At 38.0% G+C, this 21,681-nt stretch overlaps 1 protein-coding gene across 12 annotated transcripts in view; it reads right to left on the bottom strand.

Moving 5' to 3' along the window:
* Window positions 1-3,597: 3,597 nt before the first annotated feature.
* The window catches only part of CNTN6 (contactin 6), a 140,428-nt gene continuing 122,344 nt past the window's right edge, over window positions 3,598-21,681 (bottom strand). For all 12 annotated transcript variants that reach the window (XM_035337525.1, XM_035337524.1, XM_035337527.1 and 9 more), the window contains 12 exons: window positions 20,381-20,556; window positions 19,918-20,035; window positions 18,919-19,077; window positions 18,676-18,825; window positions 15,889-15,959; window positions 12,886-13,120; window positions 12,217-12,332; window positions 10,720-10,906; window positions 7,162-7,274; window positions 5,615-5,783; window positions 4,778-4,913; window positions 3,598-4,282 (listed from right to left, as the gene is read on the bottom strand). In XM_035337525.1, the coding sequence (XP_035193416.1) occupies window positions 4,810-4,913; window positions 5,615-5,783; window positions 7,162-7,274; window positions 10,720-10,906; window positions 12,217-12,332; window positions 12,886-13,120; window positions 15,889-15,959; window positions 18,676-18,825; window positions 18,919-19,077; window positions 19,918-20,035; window positions 20,381-20,556 (1,598 nt within the window). In that variant the 3' untranslated portion in view covers window positions 3,598-4,282; window positions 4,778-4,809. The remainder of the gene's footprint in view (window positions 4,283-4,777; window positions 4,914-5,614; window positions 5,784-7,161; window positions 7,275-10,719; window positions 10,907-12,216; window positions 12,333-12,885; window positions 13,121-15,888; window positions 15,960-18,675; window positions 18,826-18,918; window positions 19,078-19,917; window positions 20,036-20,380; window positions 20,557-21,681) is intronic.

Raw genomic sequence — 21,681 nt, 5'->3', positions numbered from 1 at the left:
CCCCACACACACACACAAAATCATAGTTTTTCTTTAGATAATGGTCAGAGCAAGAGAAATGCAAAATCCTTATACGCACGTTAAAGATGACCAGAGGCATTATATACCAAACCTTTGCAACCTTGTGTACATTTCTTTAGGTAGAGGGCTATTTCTGAATGCCTATGTATGAATGCACAAATGCAAATGCAAAAGAATGGCATTCTTTGACATTTTTCACCCATAAGAATCCCTGGGTAAGTGGCAGCAGTCCAGTACTCCACTCTCAGTGGCAGAAGACAACACAAAGGCATCATCTCAGCCCGATGGCTGAGGTAGGCTGAGCCACTCCTCGGGATAAATAATGCAAAGACCGCTAGGCTCTGCTCATTTCTGTACTGTCTGTGCTCATAAGTTCTCACCATCCTTGTAGCAGAATTTCAGTAGTCCACTGTGAATATTTCCATACCTCAAACCACATTCACCCAAAGGCTCCAGCATGGCTGCATCCACACAGACCCTTGCAAGCTATCCAAGGTTCAAGCTAACCGACATGCAAGGGCGCTGAGATGCTGGAAATGGTGCCTTGGAAACGTAGGGTGGAGGAAAGGCATCAGGGATATTCAGGGCAAGATCTGTCCCCACTTTTGCCCAGGGAAGAGCAAAGAGCAGCTGCACGTGTGAATTGAAAACCAAATGGATGAAACCTGTGGGGGCAGAGGGAGGGAGGCAGCGCTCCCAGCCGTCGGCCCACAGCAGCCACGCACCTGCCAAAGCCTCTCTGAGCAGATTAATTCTTCTTTCCACACAGCAAATCATTGTGGGAAATTCTCTGTGACTGCAGTATAGTCAGATATTAATAAAAATCTTTCTTTGCTTTTGCAATGTATTTATACGTAAGTGTGATTTAGAGCTCTGTGTCAAGTCCTCGCTAGCGCCGCATACCAATGACCTGCGCAAAACACAGGGTGCTTCTGCACTTCAGAGTAATGCTGATTTAGGGGCTGGTGCACACACGGGCTATTTTATTTAGTTTCTTGGCATTCGTATTCAAAAAATTGCTCTATAAAGAGGGGGAAGACATTAAAGAAAGTTTAAGTGATCTTAAATCACAATGAAACATTGCATTTTGAACTAAATGAAACATTTGGATAGACTTAAAATTGCCTTTTTTTTTTTTTAGGGAGAAATATTTTGTTGATGTATTAAATTCAAAATGAAAATCTCTGACTATGACTGGTTTTAGATTTTTCTACTTTGCTTAGGTCATCAAAATAAAATAGGCGTTACTCCTCCAGCTGTTGGAAAACTTAGCCTAGTCTGTGATTTGGTCCCGTGCTCTGAAATGTGGTTCCCAGTACTGGGCACCTCTAGGTGGGGTTGTTTTTTGTCTTTCCTTTCCCTTTTCCATTGTTTTCACTGTGGTTTTAGGTGGGGTTATTTATTTATTTATTTATTTATTCCTGCAATGAGTGACAAAATTATTTTTGATTTTTTTCTTTTATTTTCTTTTCATGAAAGCTGCCAGTCATCTGAACCCTCACTATTTCAGCACCAGCTGTGTTAATAATATTTTCTAAAGACATGAAATGAAATCATTAGAGTTGGCCACCTGGCCTTTCCTACACCATTCTGCAGTTTGACTAATCCAGCTTGATTCAGACATCATTTTGCCTTAGTGAAACATCAAAAAAATATGGGGGAGTCAAAGAGGAGGACAGGCCTCTACAATTTAGAGGTCTTCATTTAGGGAGAGTAGGGGGCTATCATTATGTCTTTGTTTAAATATATTATCCTTAAGACTCCTTAGAAGTTGTGTTTTAAGGCATCCTACTCTGGTTTGAGTTTTTCCATGCTAGGCAAATCTACTTCAGGAAGCACAGCAGCAGAACAAAATAGTGAATTAGATCAATTTAAGTTCTGTTTGCTGAAGTAAACATCTCCTAAGGGAAAGAATGAAAAGATTTTTTGCTAAAGTTGCACGTCTTACTTGGTTTTAGTAGCTATGGTGCCAAACATTTGTCTCCTGCATGCAGAGGAGAGGAGAGCACTTGGCCACAATGGAAGCTGAATGATGGACCCTGTCCACCTGGTGGCACACAGCAGAGGATCAGATAGGAAACATAATGACCATTGATTATCACCTTGATGTTGGTCCATCCTGTGTGAGTGCCTGCACATATACCTCCACTGACAGTCTCAGGGCAAAATAGCCACTTGGAAATCCACTTCTGCTTCAGCTCTGAGGAAGCTCAACGAGAGAATAGCTTTGCTCAATTAGCAACCTTCCTATTCTTAGGGTTTTCCCTTAGTTTAAAAAGGGCTTCTCCCTTGGGAATCACAGAACAAGGCTAAGGTAGAAATTATAAAGTTAAACACGGGAAAATTGAAGAGATTAATCTGAAACACATCTTCTACAGAGAGAAAAGCACCTTGTAATGAACATTAGTCATGTATACAGAAATGAAAACAAATGTGAAGAAATATTTCGTTGTTTATTGTCACTGCAAGGAAAAATGTTTTTACTTCATTAGGGTATTATCAAGATTTTTAAATACCATATCCACTTCTTTCTAAACTGTTCTCTTCTGTTGAAAGCTATGTTAAACCTCTTCCTAATAACTCTTGTGATTAGCATCTTTGTAGAAATCCCAGAGGACAGGCTTCTAAAAGCAGCATTATATTTCTAGAGCCTCCCTGTAATTAAGCATCTATCAGGCCTTCTATTCAGCTGCATATGACTGCTCACAAGAAAATCTTTCTTTGCTGGAATGAAAAGAGCTGTTTTGTTTAAACTTAGTGAAAGGATCACATTTATGTTATAAAATATAAGAATATTAGATTCAGTTTAGCTGAAAAAAATATACCCATTGCGTACTGGATACAAAAATTCTGCGAGTGAATTGCAGTGGCAGCGACAAGTTGCTCTTAGAGACCTGCTGGGATGCAATGATGCAAAAACCTCTGTCAGAGCTCCACCAGAGGGGTCATCTCTTTGAAAAACATCGTTGAATTCAGTATGAGGATTATTAAATATCACCAGATGTGAGTAATATTTGCCCAGGTTTCTACAATAATTTCTTTAGTCTCTGTAGCCACAAGAATATGAAACACATACTCTTTTGGCTTTGATAGCATCAAAAGAAAAAGCAAACGTTTAACAGTGGGTGCAGTTCCTAGCAAAACACGTTGTCCTAGGGATTCAATATCCTTTTCATTCTCTGGAGTGCTTAAATCAAAATTGAACATTGTTTCATAAAGCATGCTCTTGCTATGTTTTTATTATTTATGATTTCATTTTATATCTGAGTGTGTGCAGTTCTCCCAGGAAGGCAAGCACATGAGTCCTGTCAGTAACCTCAGGTATCGAAGTTTTGGTAACTTCCCACACAACTTCACATTGTAAGACACTCGCTGCCTATTTGGTCCCATACCCATGGACAAGAAATGTGTTTTATTGCACTCTTTGTAGAATTATCATGCACAGATGAAACCATTTTGCTTATTCATGTGCTTACACAATGCCATCTCCTTTTGAGTCCTTCTCAAATGGAGAGAAGGGGAGGGAGCTTCATTAATTTGTGGTACCAAATGGTTACAAAGCTGAGATAACACATCTTTGACAGTGTTGAAAAGAAAATTTACTTCAGAATAAAGTGGGAATAAAAAATATCCCATCACTACTAGGGGATCTTTTCATCCCCTAGTAGTGACATGAGACAACAAATACCTTTTATAGGATGCTGTTAAAATACACAGCAGTGTGACTTCACATTTTCAGCTATATCTGTTGACTTGAAAGCCATGCTCAGTCTGGTGTTTCATTTAACATTCTAATAACTCAATAGATTGAAGGATTTAATTAGATACTTTTATTTATATTTCAGGATGATGAAAATCAATGGTCTTCTCATTTACCTTCACACCTAGCCCAAAGACGAATCTACGCTTCCAGGATACAGCAAAGAATAACAATACCAGCTGAGAGAGTAACTGAACCTGCTGGAAGACAGATGTATTTCAATCTCCCCTTAAAAAAGGTATTCAGCACCTCTACTATCTTTGCTGTTCAGAACAGTCTTCACAAGAAACAGTCTTTTAAAATGTATTTGAGAATATGTATCTCAAATTAAAAAAGGTACTGTCCCATCCAGATCTGGTTCAAGGCTTGCTGCTGCCACTGAAAGCTTCTCTGTTGAATTCAATGGCTTTGGGTTGGTCTATATGACTCCTTTTATTTAGGTTTTCCTTTTCAGAAGAAAATAGTGTAGTACATTTCATATAATGCATTCTGTGTTGTTCTCTGTAATACAAAAAAAAAAAAAAAAAAAAGTGCAAAAAGTAAACAACTTTTATTTAACTGAAAGTTGTGTTGTTATTGTTTTGTTTTGAACAGGTTACAATGAAGAACATGAGATAAACAATGTCCACATCACAACTAATTTCAAGTCTTTTCTCAGTTACAACATCTTGGCACTGGTCTATCACATTTGGCAGACCATTACACTGGAGTTTCAATAAGAATTAGTGTTTAAAAAAAAATAGATCATTCTCCCTGCAATCTCAAGTTCTATTTGGTACCACCCCATTTAATTAATGCATATACACTTATCCGTGAATTTCAAAGCTTTTTTTAAAATTTATGTAGTATTGATATTTACATTTTCTCAGCAGTATTTATATTTATGTTTTCTTAGTAGTGTACAATCTCTATCTCTCTCCCCAGGCCCCACTGTTTTTCTTTATTGGAAATGTTCGTTCTGGTAAAGTATTAAGATAAAATCTACAGACGGTTTACTTTTAAAAGTCCATGGCTGAACATTGCTTTAATCACCAAGGGAAAGAGTACTTAAGGACAAAACTCAACAGCAGGATCCCAGATGTCAATGTATAGTGTACTCTTTGGGACAATTTTATTTCTCCAGAGCTTAAACCTGTAAAGATATAAGCATAAAAAATCTCTGACATAAGTAAATGTCTGTCCAAATATGTATTTCTATGCAGTCTAGCATAACAGTATTCTTTTTTAAACTTTCAAAATGATACATTATCCACGAAGGTTATTTCTATTTATTCCTTTCAAGTTGCAGCAGCAATCCCAGGGAGTACAGTTTTGAATCATGTTCCCAGTCTCTACATGAATATCTGCTTTCAGGAATGTTTTGGTTAGTTTGTTACAAAACTGTGCTGCATTTTGCATGAATAATAAGGTATTCATGCAAGCAGAGACCAGACCCTGGGTACCCACACCTCAGCCATGGAGCAGAGCTGAGGGGCTCTGTCTTGGTATATGCAGCAGCTCCAGATCTGATTAAAATTTGTGGTGAATATGAAAGCTGCAGCTTTGACTTCAGTCAGAAAGCTTATTTCTCTGTCCTTCCCAAAGCATTCCAGGCCAGGGCTCATGGAGACATACACTAACGATTAAGATCACACCTAGGGGCTGGGAAATTGTTTCTCCACTAATGAACATGATAAAACCAGAGACTAATCTACATTCATCCAGTATTACAAAGCAATGAGAGGGAAGTCACCTACGGTAACAAAAAGTCTGTTAATCTTTTGTACTTCTTAGAGGCACACGCATTTCTTATTATGCAATAATATTCAGAGAAGGATAAAAATTCTCACATACTCGATATTTTTGGAATCCTAATTTCCTCACTGCTGCTGCCATCCCCACCGTCACTGACTGTTCTTATTTCTATGAGATAATCTTCTTCAAATGGCACCAGAAGTTCAGCTGAATTGTTGTTTGTCTCCAGTATATGAGTTTTGCTCTGTCTGTTTTGTCTGTACAAAATCTAAACAAAAAGGGGTTAGAAAACAAGAGTTACTTGATTTATTTATTTGTTTTAACTTATAATGGATTTTTTTAATGGCTGATAATACCTTCTGTCATGTCCCAAACTTTTCAGAATTCTATCAGCACCCTGCAGAGTATTAAATTCCATTAGAAAAACATTTTTTAAAGTTCAAGAAAGGTCAGAAGTTTGGATAGTAGCACCTGGGTTTCCACTTGGGAAGCACATTTCTGCAACTAAATGTGAAGGATTCGGGGACTGCTCGTGCGTGAGTCTTTTCACTAAGGTATCTCTGGGCCATGGTGTGGACTGGCCACCCTGGCCCCATGCCCAAGTGCTCTGGGGAGTCTGGATGGGGATCCTGCAGACTGTGGTCAGCTTTGTCCTCCAAAAAGCCATTCTTCCTTGCTAGCAATCTTGTGAAGACAAACTTTTAATATATTTATGCTAAAAAGAGCAACTGAAGAGCAAAGCAGAAAGAGAGTTAACAGGGATCATACAATAAATACGCAGTGAGCACTTAAAGCACTCTTTCCACATCAAAATGTAATAGGAAAGTGTAGCCTGGAAGCAGGTATGTTAGACACAAAGGAAAAGAGCTTAATAGACTAGTTTTAATGTTTTTCCCAGTGTGTGGAGCTACTCAAGCACACTCACTAGAATCTAAAAGGATATGATCTCAAGAAAGATTTAATATATATATTTTTTTCTGTCCTTTTTCTCCCTGGGCATAAATAACTCTGCATAGACACTGAAATGCTGAGCAATGCAAGGATCTTGATCCTGAGAACCTTTCCTCATGTAAGTGCTCTCCACAACCATTTTTACCATCCTTCAGGAATAAAAAAGTCTTTCCTGAAGTCTTTTGGGGTCAGAGGCACTGCAAACAAACTTTAAACTAAATTTTACTTTCCTTAAAAAATGGATTTATAGAAGTGCTTTTTACTTTACTCACATTGATCTTTATGTGAGTGTCTTCCTATCTATTTTCAAAGATACATTTATGAATTGTCAGAGAGTGAGGACTTTCAAATGCATTTTATGCCTCTTTAATTCTTAAGAGACTGTTCTCTATTTCTTACAAATGTGTGAAGCTCTTGCCAAAAAAGATGTGAATGCAAGAATCTGATACAAGTAAGATTACAAGGGAAATGGGACAAGAGTTCCAGCGCTAGGGACAGGATACCCCTGTGTTAGGATAAAGGCATCCTACTCTGAATGAGATATTCTTCCATGTTTTGTATAAATGTCAGACAACTGTCCCAATAACTCCAGAAAAGTCACCTCTTTCCAGGTATGAGTAGTCACATTTCAACAAGTCACTTTTTGCACTTTTATAATAAATTAGTATGATTAATCAGATAAAGCAATGACTTACTTTGTAGCCTAGCACTTCTGATTCATTCTCCATTGTTTTTACATGCTCCCAGTTCAAGCAGATTTTGGAATTTGTCAGTTTCCAGGCGATATTTGCCGGGGGTTGACTCGGTGCTTTAAAAAAAAGATGATGATAATCACAAGATACAACTGAATATTAATTTGCATAGTGTAATTGAATGAGCCGCTGACATGGAAGTAGCAAATGCATGGCTGATTTAAGTCTAAAAGAGTAAAAAATATTTTCCAGTCCATCATTGCTCTCATATTAGTCAGAATAAAAATCTATTCATAGCACAAAACCACTTACTGTGAGAGTTCATTTTGGAAATTAGGAAAAGCCTGACAATGTCTGACAGTTCAAGTTACATTTGACATTTGATAGATTTTGTTTAAGCGTTGTGTTGTTCCTATCTATATTGTAATGGACTAGAGAATTTTTTGCTGCACACAATTAAGAAAAAAAAAAAAAAAAAAAAAAGCTAAAACTAAGAGCAGAATACAAAAGGCTAGATTTTCATCAGCCATGAGTGCAGGCTACAAAGAGTTACACATTAAAGTCTCTATGTGATCCATCATGAAACATTGCAGGATTTTATAATTTCTCAGCATAATAGGCTGAGAGTAGATTTTCAAAGGCTTTTTATGCCTAAGTGCCAGGACTTTGAAAATTTGCCTACAAGTGACAGAAACTGAATCCTGTGAGAACATGTGAAGTTGAAACTGTGCCTTTGAGCTAATGCTGTCTCATATTTAGAACAACACATTATCTCCATCTCCATGGTGTGTCCTACTGGACCCTGCCTGGGAGGACAGTGCTGGAGGTATTAAAGGAAATAGGGACTTGAATAGAATTAAGAAAAGACGGGAGAAATCTGGAGAAACAGGGCTTCTGAGTTGTGAGTATCCCAGACCTGACTTTAAAATGTTAAACTTCTGGGATACTTCATTTCTCCCTGCAGTTTCTATATATTGATGATTAGCATACGTAGCTTAGAAGGCACTGTTGATTTGGTAATACAGCATAATCTATCTTATTTCCCACAGAGAGAGAATATATTGATTGTGTCTGTTATATTTGTCCACTTCCAGACTGTGGAGAAGCTTAATCCATCCTGCTGGTAGGGAAAGGAGGTGTTAGTGGGCTATCCAGGTGAATCTAAGCAGGTATCCTTCCAGGAGCCATAAGTCAGTGCTGGATAAATATTTATTTTTGAAGGCATTTAAATACATTCATATGCCTAAAACCACAAATTTCCTAATTTCCTAAAAAAAAAAAACAACAAAAAAAAAACAAAACAAACAACAACAACAACAACAAAAACCCACAAATTTCCTAATTTCCTAAAAAAAAAAAAAAAAAAAAATTCCTTGCTTCTTTCAGCAAATATTTTAGATAAGGAATTCAATCACAAGACATTCACAGGGGGTAAAGGATGCCAAACTCTTCATTGATAGGGTACTTTCAAAAGTCTTGGAAGCCCTCAAATATGGGTCAATATCCACATAGTACTTAAAGCCATCTTAATTTATAGACTTTGGGCTGAAAAACCACCACTGCATGACTTCTTAAGCAAAATTATCTAGTTTTCCTCTACAGACCAGGAACCAGAATAGGCAGCAATGGATAGCACTTCTGGTCCTTTCCAACCTAAATGAATCTATGAAGCAAAACACGGTGAACAATTCCTTAGATCTAAGATGACTGATCCTTTCCTCAACTAACTTCTTAGAATCAACATTGTCAAGAACAATTCATAGTCCTAAGTATGTGTTTATTAATTTAATGAAGTTACTCTCATGTTGTAGGTAACACATTTTTTGTTGTTGTTCTACTGAGTCTAGGTTTATACTTGCAACTTATTTCTAATATCTACATCTTTTGAGGTACATATTTGTAAAGAAAAAGAAAAAGTGATGAAATCTCTGAAAACTATGACATATAAATAAAGAAACAGAAGAGCTGAGCCTCATAACTGTTTTTAGTGGGAGCAGTATGCTCAAAGAAGGAGGACATCATTGCTACTTTCCTAAGCAGTAAACTCAAACCAGAATATCAACTTAGACCTTAATCTGATCTTAGGCAAGTAAGCTTCAATCAGAATTGCACCTATTTGGCAGAAGGCCTATTTTAGTTTTGAGTTTTGCTTAGTCTTTACAATAACGCCATGCACAGAACATTTTAGGAACCTTTGGCAATGAGTACAAAGACAGAGCTATTAGCTTGAAGCTGAAGCTCCCACTGTAGATGTACATTGCTTATATTCTCTTGATGTATTACCTCTTCCCTTATTGAAAGTGCCTGCATCTTTCAGAAACGAGAGCTTAAAAATTTAATATATGTTTTTAAATATTAAATGGGTTATTTGGACTTTAATTTTTAAATGAACCATTAGCACCATCCTGAGTTTGACAGAAAATGAAGACAATGTAAAGCAAAAGCAAATTCATTCCCTATATGTTCTGTCTCTTGACTGCTGTCTTTATTTTTTCTGTCATACAAATATACATACAAATATAGAGAATCATTTCCAGAGATTAGTTCATTTTCCATTAGGAAGTTGTCTGTGAGAACTTAGTGCATATGGGTACATAATGGATTACCAAAATTTTCTATTTTATGATTATTTTGTTCCTGGTGAGCATTTACTTCACAGGTTCAATCATGTAGAACAGTTCAATCATGTAACACTTCCCTGTTATCTTGGAGGATGGCCCCTTGAAATCATAGGTTTCATAAAGTTGTTTCTCACGAGTAGAGTAACATATGTTTATGCTTCTAATTGCAGGAAATTTAAACAATTACTGACTATTGTTGTATTTATGTGAACTATTGTTGTATTTATGTGAAAGTATCACACACACACCGTCTGTACTGCACAATTTAGAGATCTCAGAAAAGCATCTTACGAATTTAAGTTTTCTTTTCTTTTTTCTTTTTTTTTTAAATTAAAAAAAATTAAATTAAATTAAATTAAAAAATTTAAATTTAATTTAAAAAATTAAATTAAAAAAAAAAAAAGCCATATTCCCATACCCAAATCTGTGGTTTGACCTGTGGAATAGCTTTCCTTTATTGACTCTGCATCTCATCTGAAATCTCCTGAAAGCAAGTGCCACACTACTGCAATTCAAAAGGAAATCCTTCCTAATGGTTGCTACACTGGAGGAACACAAACACCTCTGTTATCCAGTTTTGCAAGTGTAGAGAATTACCTTAGCACATACACATAACAAACCAGAACCTCTCCTATGAAGACAGGCTGAGGGGGTTGGGGTTGTTCAGTCTGGAGAAAAGAAGGCTCTGGAGAGATCCTATAGTGGCCTTCCAGTACCTAGAGGGGGCTTACAGTCTTAGTAAACTCAGTGGTGACCGCAAATTGTTATCAGGGAAGAGAGGAAGAAGTTTCTTAGTCACAGATTTCATTACTTCATTTGATGAAGAAATCTGGGATCCCGTTGATATTGCAACATTTAGAAGAGCTGGTCATGGTAAGCTGAAATGTCACTATCCCACCTGGGAGCTTGCAACATTTGTTGTACAAAATTGAATACTCACGTGACTTTTTAGTAGTGACATTTACTGGGGTGCTGGAGGGCCCTGTCCCTGCCGTGTTGTAAGCCCGAACTGTTGCAAAATACACTGTGTTAGCCTTTAGTCCTGTGATATTTTTGGCTGTTACATTCCCATTGACTCTGACTTTACCAGCTGTGCTTTCCTTGGGATCATCGGTCCAATATAAAACCTGAAAAGCCAAAACAAAGAAAAGGCAATTCATTGTTTTAAATCAATTAAGGAATTGGCTGGGAAGCAGACACGCTGACAATGAAGATTTCAAGGAATACAGGATTTTTCATATTCAAAACTCGCAGGAAAGAAAACCAAGCATGAATATTTATAGAGAAGAAATAAAATTTGAGAGACAGAATACCAATTAAGAAAGCAAATCAAATCCTTAGCTTTATAGATGTCCAAAAGGAAAATTTTGATAACGTGAAAAAATTTAAAAGCTTGCTTGGTTTTACAGTTTGAACATTCTTGAAAAAAACTTTAAATGATACTAAGAATTACTTATCTCAATCATCTAAGAGGATTTTAATTATTTCATATCCTGCTTCTGATTTTGATTTTTAGCATTTGACTTTGGAAGGTTTGTTTGTTGTATGTGTCTCCTACTACCTTGTTTAGACATTTGTAATGACAGCACAGAACTTAAAGTATTTCTGACTTGGTTTACCCTTGCTTTATTTTATCTACAAAAGATTCACTGTGCAAATAAAATGCCCAGGAATCATATTTGAGATTACTTTGAAGTACTCCAGCTAGAAATGTAAAACTTCCACCACTCCCCCATGCCCTGGAGGCACTGCTGCACTGTCCTGGGGATGTCAGATGCAGCTGACACTGGGGCTCTGCTCCCACCCGGTGCTGGAGATCTGAGAGAAGCCAGAGGCAGGGTGAGTGCCACCGGGGTCTGGCAGCATCCACATGCCCCTGCAGCTCCCCCATCTCAACCCCTGAAATGCCTGTCACTGGATCTGGCTCTGGGCTCATGCCATTATGCCAGCGGCACACCCAAGTGCACAGGGCAAGCAGCCTGTCACTTACTAGTACATGAGCAGCTGCTCACTATGAACAGAAGTGAGAAGCCCAAAGCCTTTCAAACATGCCACAGCAGAAGCTTTGGATGGTAATGATGTGCATGTTCTTCTGTGAGCGATGCTGTGGGTCATGTACATGTCCCCTAAAGATCAACAGCTGTCTGAGGAGGGAAGATTAACCCTATTTTATGGAATCAAGCACAAGTCATTTTATAGTGGCCATCACAAATGATTAATCTTGAAGTTGTAATTTACATCGAAAAAAAAACAAAAGGGAGGGGGACAGAACTATAGTCTTGGTCTACAAATGCTTGTGATTAGGTGAAATGTTGGTAATGAGAGTCAGGTGAAGAGCTCCATTAACTGCTGACTTGGCAGTGAGGGAAGAGGAATCAGAATATGAAAGTGGCTGGGGAGGGGATGTCTGTAAGGTGCCCAACACCAGCTGCCTCACCTCGTAGCCCAATACCCTGCCCGTGAGCCTGTTCCATGCGATGGGCTGCCAGGAGACCTCCACCTCTGCCGCCGAAATGCTCAGTGCTGAAGTCCCTGCTGGTGCTATCTGTGGCTCTGGGTCATGGGAGAAAACACAGCCAGTGGAAAATTTGTGGTATTAAAAGGATGTTGTCTCAGAAACTTAAAGATATTCAAGAAAAAAAGACAAGATTTTGGGTGGAAGCAGCAGGCAGAGGCTCAAGAACCCTGGTGAGAATCCCTAGCTTTGCTGCCTGTTTACTGTGGAGCACCAGCAAAATTGTAATTTTTCAAAATTAATCATAACCTGTGATCTGGGACAGATTTTTAGAGGAGGTCAGCTGCATGGAGTGATCTGGGCCCTCTAACAGGTAAACGGTTTTCAATGTCTCCTGTTTTTTCCCAGCCCACTCAGTGGGAGCTCCCTGGGGACAAGCCTGTTGAAACGTGCCATCTACTTAAAGCAGTTATGGGAAAATCTGTCCCTTGCTTTTGTTCACTTCAATTTCCCATCCTCTGTCTTGTGCCTCTTGAACATCTGCAATGAGCAGCTTTTAGCTAACTTCTGACTATCCCTATAGAGATCTGAATCATCATACCTGGGACCTATGGACTCTACACAGTCAGCAATAGGAGTAATGTACTTTACCATCTTCTCCTGAGTAGACAATGGATATGGAGCTCAGGGTCCCCTCTCCTTCATTGTTGTAGACGCCAACTTTCACTTCAAAAGGAGACAGAGGTGTAATGCTTTCATTCCTATAAATGTACTTGCTTGCTTCTACTGAAGCCACCACTGCTTTTGTCCAGGTTGTTGAGCCAAGAGGACGAAACATAATGATGTAGCCAAAACCTTCCCCATTCTGCAGTTCTTCTGGAACTGGCTGTAGTGACAAGGCAGTCAGTCAATAAGCATTTGCAAGTATATGCTCTTTTAATTGAATCTTCATTCTCTCAGTATATTTTAGTAGTATTGATTCAGTTGACTGTGCCTTAGAGAAGATAATAATGTTTGTTCCATCAGTCAATGTAATATTGAAATAAAAATCAAAATAATAAATCTATTGAGGCAATCAATTTAGAAACAAAAGATCTGATCAGTTCCATTAAAGTTATTCTCTTCCAGGCATGAAGTTTTCAAAATTAAAAGCATTTCACTCAGCACAGGTTGTAACTGATATTTTTTTTTCTCCCAAGGGGTGTAGGAATGCTAATTTTAAAGAAATTATTTTAAAAGAAAGAAAGAGTTGGGAAAGGAGCAAATGTGTATATATAGAAGTGCATGTCAGCTGCATACTTGCCTGTGTGTACAGCACTTACATATTTTTTAGCACAAGTGAGAGTCTTGAGTGTGTGACCATTTTCTTATTTAAGTTTGTTTAGAACAGAAATGTTATTGTAAGTCAACATGACAAAATTAAGGCTTCTATTAATAAAATCTCATGTCAATATATGTATTAATGACTCATACTGAACAGGCAATTACATCAACACTGTATTTTTTTTTTTTCTTGGGAAAAACAACACTTCTACATTGGTTTCTCAAAGCAAGAGAACATTTGTGAAATAAGAAAAGATCAGTAGTACATAGATGAAGGAAGGTTTTATCCGCAAAACTTCATTTACATTAGATGCTTGCATCAAAGCCAGGTGCAAGGAAAAACAGCTATGGAAAATGGTGCAAAAACAGAGTGAAAAACAAAGGGGCAGAACTGCATCTCCTGCAATGGTTCCTGGCTCCAAACCTCTCCCCTGTAGAGAAGCTATCAGGAGTACTAACAGTCTGAGAGGGTGGGAGGTAAAAAATTAAAATAATCGAGGAATATATCAGCAGTTTTGAGGGAGGGCACTGAATGTATTCTTTCTTTCCTAAGTTCCTTCTACTTTAATAGTAAGATATTTGTCCAATTATAACCCTGATCTGACATACATAACAAATGTTGTCATTCTTTAAGTGTTTTACAAGCATTAATTCCCCAGTCTACCTCCTTCTTTTTCTTATCCAGTCCTGAGAGAGTTAAGTGTGAGAGATGAGGGTGCACCGGGGGTTTAAGAGTTCAAGCTACTTTCTAGAGCATTTAATTTGTTTTTGAGGCTTCTGTGACCTCAGATTTAATCAAGATGTTTAGTGAGTTCATCACAGAAAGCTGGAGAGCCTAGTTCAGTGTTGTTAGCTTGGCATAATTAGTATTTCTTCTGACTATTTTTCAGGACACACTATGAAGTCCAACAGGATAATTTGATTGAGATCTCTCAGGCTGTTTTTCAATTTTCATGTTCTGCTCCCAAAGAGTAGATCAGTAGAGGAGAAAATGAAAGAAAACAGTGAAAGATGCATATGGAGGAAAATTCAGTTCAGTAAAAGTGAAGTTTCACTCTATTTGGAGCATGCAAAGGGGAAAGCATTGGCAGTATTATTTATCTTGTGGGGATTTTTTCTTTTGATCTCATTTTTTTCTGTCACTTCCCTTCCTCCCTCAAAAGGTTGGTTAAATGGCAAAGTTATCAGCATACAGGACAACACAGGTAACTCAGCTGATAAATAACATTACTTGTAGTTTAAATTAATTACTTTTCCCTTCTTTTAAACCATATACATGAGCTCGGCTATTTCTCTGGAAAAAGAATGAAGTCAGGGGAAAGAGCAGACTGCTTTCCTTGCTTAAGCTGAACTAGAAGTATTTTTTATTATTATTTAATCAAATAAATATTTTCCATGACTTATGAAGGGAGCAGTGTGCTTCTGAAGCCCTGGTCCAAATTAAGAATTAACCAGAGATTGTGTGCAGGCTCTGAGATATTCACACCTGTCTGTAGGATGGGTAAGGCTGCCTGGGCTCTGCCCTGCAGGCTGGGTGATGCTGACAGCCTGGGACAACTCCTGCTGCAGCCACTTGTCTTCAGAGCCAGGTGAGATATTTACCTAGGTGAGCCACATGCATTTTTCAGCAGCAATAAAAGAAAGAAAAAAAATAATTCCATTGTCCAGCACAGGTGGGCACTGTGTTTTGGTCAGTTTTTCCACGGGGGCTGGAGCAGCTGCCCATCGCTGCAGAGGCTTTGCATGAGGCTGCCTGCCTTCATCGTGGTGCCTGCAGAGATGTGGGTGGGTAGCTGGTGAAGAAAGGCTACCTCTCACCACGCTTGCTTTCTGCTCCCTGCAATGACCCGTGCTCACTCATTGCAACTTGTAGTATGGTATTAATAGTTCTGAAATTGCATATTCTCTGCTCTTGCTGGAGTGCTGGAGAATTAAAGGGCTCATCTCCTTTAATGCATAATAGGATATGTCTTGTCAGCACAGAGTTCCAGAATGAAAAACATGTAAACAAAAGTATGAAAAATGTTAATGCAGAAAATGGCCAAGCAGATTAGTGTGTTAAGCACATCCTGTACAATGGAGATAAGAGGGTTATACAGACTTCTAAACATCTTTATAACATGCCTCTTAAACTGTTTATTTTTTATAAATGGTTTGCTATAACACAGAAAACTTGCTGTGCATCTTACAGACTGATCTCTCCAGATGCAGGATGAAATCCAGGCTCAGCCTGAGCCAGCGACTGAAAGCCTCTGGATTTCAGCAGGGCTGTGATTTCACCCATAGACTTTTCCCCATTAGACAGCTTAGGTTAATTGAGCTAACAATTACCTCCCATGTGATGACCAGCTCGGAACGGCTCCCTCCTCCTCCACTGATGTTTGTTGGTGCCACCACGGGAACTGGAGAACAAGAGACATTGGTGCTTGCAGCAACCCCCTGCTGCTGCCAGGGGCCTTGTCCACTGCAAGCTTAAAGGGATTCCTCCCAGCTCCTCTCACGTGCAGCTACTCTGCCTTTCAACGTGTAGAACAGGGACTACATTATATAACAGTGCATTTTAAATGAACTGAAATTATGTTTACACATTTTCAAGTTTCTAAGGCTGAAGCCACAGATGTATTTGATACATGAGTACCCTGGTTCAAAAAATTAATTAAAGAAGCTAGTAGCATCAAGTATCTGATATTATTATGCCTCATCAACTAATTGGCAAAATGATGTTCCATTCAGACTGTAGCTGCAACACTACTGATTTACTAATTATGCATTTGTTCTGTAAACATGTTGTTGGAGCAATATATTAATTTTTTTTAATTGGCTGTATGCTTTGCTTAGGAAATTCAAAACTCACAATTTTTCTCCTTCTCCCAAGACTGCAAGTGGCCAGAAGTGCATTGATTAAAACTTGATTTCCCTAGCATAGCTCCAGGTGTATGGCCCCATAGGTCCATAGTCAAGGTCAAATAACATGCTGGTGCTGCAGGCTGAAGGGGCTTCTCATCCGTCAAATGGCTCTTGGTGGAGAGGCAAAGAAAATAGCAGTATTTCCTGCTTTTTGCTTCGTATTTCAGTAAACATGCTCACCCCACTAGCCTATAAATATTTCTACTTTGGGGAAACTGTTTTGTGGTGTAATGGGTGGGATTTAATGCAGTTTTGTTCCTAATATATAATTTGCTATGAATTTACTTGCAAGGATGATGTCATGTTTTATTCTGTTGCTGGAGGAACATGAACAAATAATGAAGACAATTCTCTAACTTACAGAGCCCAAAAAAGACATATGAGGGCATTTATTCTCTTTGCCATCTCCAAACATTTGCTACTATTTCTACAAGTTTCAAGATTGTTTTTTGTTCCCTGAATCAGCTGTCACTTCTACATTGAAACTCACATCTAACTCTTTATCTGACTGCATTCTATCTAGAAATGTAGAAATTTAAAGATAATTTTGTAAGTAAATGGACTAAGCTTTTTTTTTTTTTTTTTTTTTTTAGAATTTAGCATAGGTATTTAGTTTTGTCACTCACAATCCATGTCTTTGTGCACATTAGAGGTAAATAATCTAAGACTGAAAAGAACATTAAGATTAAGGAAAGAAAAAATAACAAAACAGATTTTCAAGCCTACTACTTCACTGTTTCGTGAACCGGTTGATACTCAATTAGTTCATGTGTTAAATATGTTTAGTACTTAATACGCTTGCATGGGGAAAAAAATGGCCTACTGTTCAGCAGAGCCTCAACCAGGTCATAGTTGATAAACAGACAAAAATTTACAGTTGAGTGCACCAACAGAGGCTCAATTAATTTTTGGCTCTATTTTAATGAAATGAAGAGTGGCTCATTTGCATCCACAAATCTACTAATGCTCAGATTTTAGCTGGCAAAATAGCTATTAAAACAGCTAAGTTTGCATTTATCCTTCACTGCCAGTCTTGCTCTCCTCACTTCAATGCTGTATTCAGTTTCCTATCCTGATAAAAATTAAAGACAAGCCTTTATTCCTCCCACTGCACAGCAATGCTTTGAAGCAGAACGATTGACAGGAGTGAAGGGGTTAAGTTACTAAAACCTAAAGTGAGTCTTTCTGTTTGTTTTGGTGAACAAAAATTGGGCAATACTGTAAGGAAATAATGTTCCTTATGCTATTGCCATGGTAAATATTAATTTTATTGTTTCTTTCTAACCATAGCCTTGTGAATCCTCCCAATACTGTATTTTGAGTTCTGTCTTGAAATGCAGTTTGTCAAACTTCAGAGCATGGCAAATGAGATAAAAGGAGAGGAGAAAGTGGACTGTAAAAGCTGCTTCCCTTTCAGTGCTTTACATCCTATAAATGCTGATTTTATAGGTGGGAGAGAGTTGATGAGCAGGGGGCTGAGAGAAGCATAAAAACAAAGCAAAGGTTTGGACTTCAAATAAATTGTACCAAACAGAGAAGGTCAAAGGACTGACAGTGTTGGTCATCCAAGAATGAGCCTTCTTCCCATGAGGTTCCAAGTCCCAGAAGATAAATGTGTAAAGGTTAGACAGACTGATAGCAAGGATCCTGTCCTGGAGTCAGTGGAAGCTATTAGCTTCACTGGGCTTTGGATGTTGTAATTTATTTCCTCCAGTTAAAGCCAATATCCTGTCCGTACCGACACTCACATATCAAACAACCTCTGCAGCAAAGCTTTATGTGCTTGTGCTAGGAAATTCCAGAGAGCTGGCTTTATCGTTTTCTATTCAAGTCCCGGAGCAGTGTATAAATGCAGTTATAATTGGAAGAAAACAGAAGTTGCTCCACAATTGCTTGAACAATTGTTTGTGTTCAGGCATGGGGATTTCGGGGGACATATCAAAGCATGGGCCAGCCCCAGCCTTTATTGCTGGCCCAGGTGATCTTGAACTGGAGAGAAAACATGGGGTAATTCTAACTCATGTTCAAGCATCCCTCACATCAAGTACCGCAGGTGTGCTATCAACAAGACATAGGAGCCACAAGTTAAAATGCCAGACTAATACATAAGTAACCCTGCAAGAGAGAGACTCTGCTGCCGCAGACCTCTCACACTGGGGAATTGGCAGTGTGTCCGTGTAGAAAAAAGCCTAGGAGAAACCAGGGATCTACCTGCTGCTTTGGTTTTCAGTAGAGCTGATGGTCTGCTTGGCTCCCCAATTCCAACACTGTTACTGGCAACCACGCGAAATTCATACTCAACCCACGGGCTTAAGTCAACCACTGTTGCTTTGTGAGTCCTGCCATTAAGGACTTCGGGATCTAAAAGTAAGATAAACATGTCAATGAAAATGTATTTTTGGAATAATTCATGGTATATGCAAAAAAATACAAGACAACTCTCAAATTGCTCACCTGTTGGAACTGACTGCCATCCCACTGAGAAAGGAGTCCTTGTCTGAACACTGTAGATCTGGACTGGACTATTATTATCTATTCCAGACTTCCAGGATAACACAGCAGTAGTGCTAGAAATATGCTCGACTTTAACATCTTCTGGTGGGCCTGGAGGGCCTAATTTGAAAATAATTTTAAGACAAATGTATTATATATATATAAAAAGACTGATTGCCGGACTGAGTTGTGCAACTCTTACTTACTCAAGGCAGTGGCATTACTCATGAAGGTTCATTTTCATAAAATTAGCACAATCTCTAAATAATAGCTTCATGTCTGTATTACATTTTTTAATTAATGAAGGGTTTTAAGTCAGAAAAAATGAATGTTTTCATGTTACCACTAAGAAAAAATACAAACAAGGGGATTATAGATATAATAATAATATTTTATAGAGAGAGAGAGACTGACAAAGAAATTTTCCCAGTGTGTTTTTCATCGAACCATACAACATCTATAGAGTTCCTATGAAATTTAATGAAAAACAAACATTCAGCAAAAATGCAAGATGGTGCTTTATACAGATTTCTGATACCTGTTAGGGGTAAGAGGATCTGTTCCCATCACAGCATTTCTCTTGCTGCTGGCAGTAAAAGGATTAGCTAAAACCTCAATCTTATCACTTAGTTGATCTAGAAAATGATCTTTCATGTTATCTTTAAAGAGTAGAAAGGGGTCTGGTCTTTTGATTTTTCCAGCCTACGCTGTGACCCAGAGATGCCCAGCAATGGTAGGTGACACCATTCTGTTGAAAGAGGAGGCCTTCCCTATGTCCTACCATGTTGAACTCCATGGCAAGAAAAACTTACTTTCAAAAAAGGCTATGGCACAATTGTACAGATCTCCCATGGTGTTACTGAAATGTTGCATCGTCATCCTAGGACTTTTTAAATAACAGCTGATGTTAAGAAATACTAATTCCTTCAGGGGATATAAAATCTACATTAAGAAACATACCTCTTACAATTATATCTACTGCTGCAGATTGACTGTCTAAAGTTGTTTGTACCATGCACACATATTTCCCAGAATGATGTAGCTGAATATTTCTTATCATCAAATCCCCAACAGATTCCTGGAGATGCAAAGAAAGTAAACTAATCACTCACAACATGCTTTCCATACTGGACATTTTTATAAATTGCTCAATATTAATAAAAAAAAAAAATCAGCTTTTAAATTAAAATATTCATAGCTATCATCAGTTTCTTTCATGCGGACATTTTTATTATGGCTTCACAAATAACTCAAGTGCCTTTATGAAATTTAAGAAAGAAAAATAAATGGCTGCAGCCCTTGTAAAGAAACAATGATTTGCCATGCATATCAATAGCGATGGAAGAATTATGAAAAATGCTTGTGTGGTCTAAAGACTGTGGCAAGTAGTTTCCTTAAGCACTAAAGAGTTTTAAAAACTTACCCCTCCAATTCTTTCAAAATGATGTATTCCTCTTTTAAAATCAATTCTATTGCCATTGAATGACCACGTGAACACCACATCAAGGGAAGGGTCATGAGACACCTGGCATGGAAGGACTATGCTTTCTCCAACTGTTACATCCATATTAGAAGGTGGAATAGTAATTACAGTCTTTTCTGTGGAGACACAAAGAAATCCTTTTTATTAAAATGCTTATAAAAATAGTAGATCTTGAATGAGTTTTGTGCCATTTGTGAAATGATGTAAAATTGGCCCGAATGTTCCATAATAAAGAAGATTATCTCTAATATGATGATGATTTGAGAACACTCTTACCCATGTGTAGCCTATTACTTTTGCAGTATCAATACAATGAGCACTCTGTGTGCTCTGAGAGTGAGCAGATGTCAGAGGCAACATGCTAAATTAGTCATATGTTACTTTGTAAAACCCAGAGTCGATAGATATGATTTTGGCTTAAAAAGTGCAGAATTCATTATTAAGACTGTTAGAAATATGCCCACAGTTCTTCGGACTTGAAAATCCCTCCTTGCAGGAAACTGCTGCAACAAAATCGGTATCTGTCTCTGCTTACAATATACATCGAGATCCCTAATCTATATAAATGTTAGCTGTACCTCACTGCAGTGTTTACATTACAGCTTCAGAGAAAATACCACAACAGACAGAAAAACTATCTGTGTAATCTTTTTTAACCCCTTACACCGGGAAGCAAAGTTGCAGATCTTATTAAGGGAACTAGTAGTTTGCTGAAGGGGAAAGAAATGGATTTATATGACTTCACTTTTGTTGTTATGACTGGCAGATAGATTAGAGATAACAACCACTTTGTTGTAAGCAATTCCCTTGAATAAAGCTTTTGTGCATGAAAGTGTTATAAAATGGTGAGAACTGAGAGGCACATGAATAAAATGAGAGCAGAATCTATTCAACAATATTAATGCGTTCTGAAAATAATGTGAGAGGAGGAGAAGAAAATGTGCAGAAGCTGTATTAGTTTTGTGTTCATTCTGGCTTAACCCTGTGTGTTAGAAATGCATGTGAAAATTCGGGATTTCAGTTACCAAGGTCATGGTTCCAAAATGTTCATGCATTACAGGACATCCAACACCTCACCTTCAAAGACATTTTTCTTCAGACTGTTACCAACATTGTGTTAACTGATTAATATGTATGTACACACAGGCAATAACCTGACCGGCTTCTTCCCAGCATCTGAGCTGTGCTGGGTGAGTGATTGTTATAGCACTGGTCAAGTAGCAACAACGTAGAATGTTGCA

This window comes from Oxyura jamaicensis, chromosome 12 (assembly GCF_011077185.1).
Source record: "Oxyura jamaicensis isolate SHBP4307 breed ruddy duck chromosome 12, BPBGC_Ojam_1.0, whole genome shotgun sequence".
In the NCBI taxonomy this organism is placed as follows: Eukaryota; Metazoa; Chordata; class Aves; order Anseriformes; family Anatidae; genus Oxyura; species Oxyura jamaicensis.
This window is presented reverse-complemented; position numbering and strand designations above follow the sequence as displayed.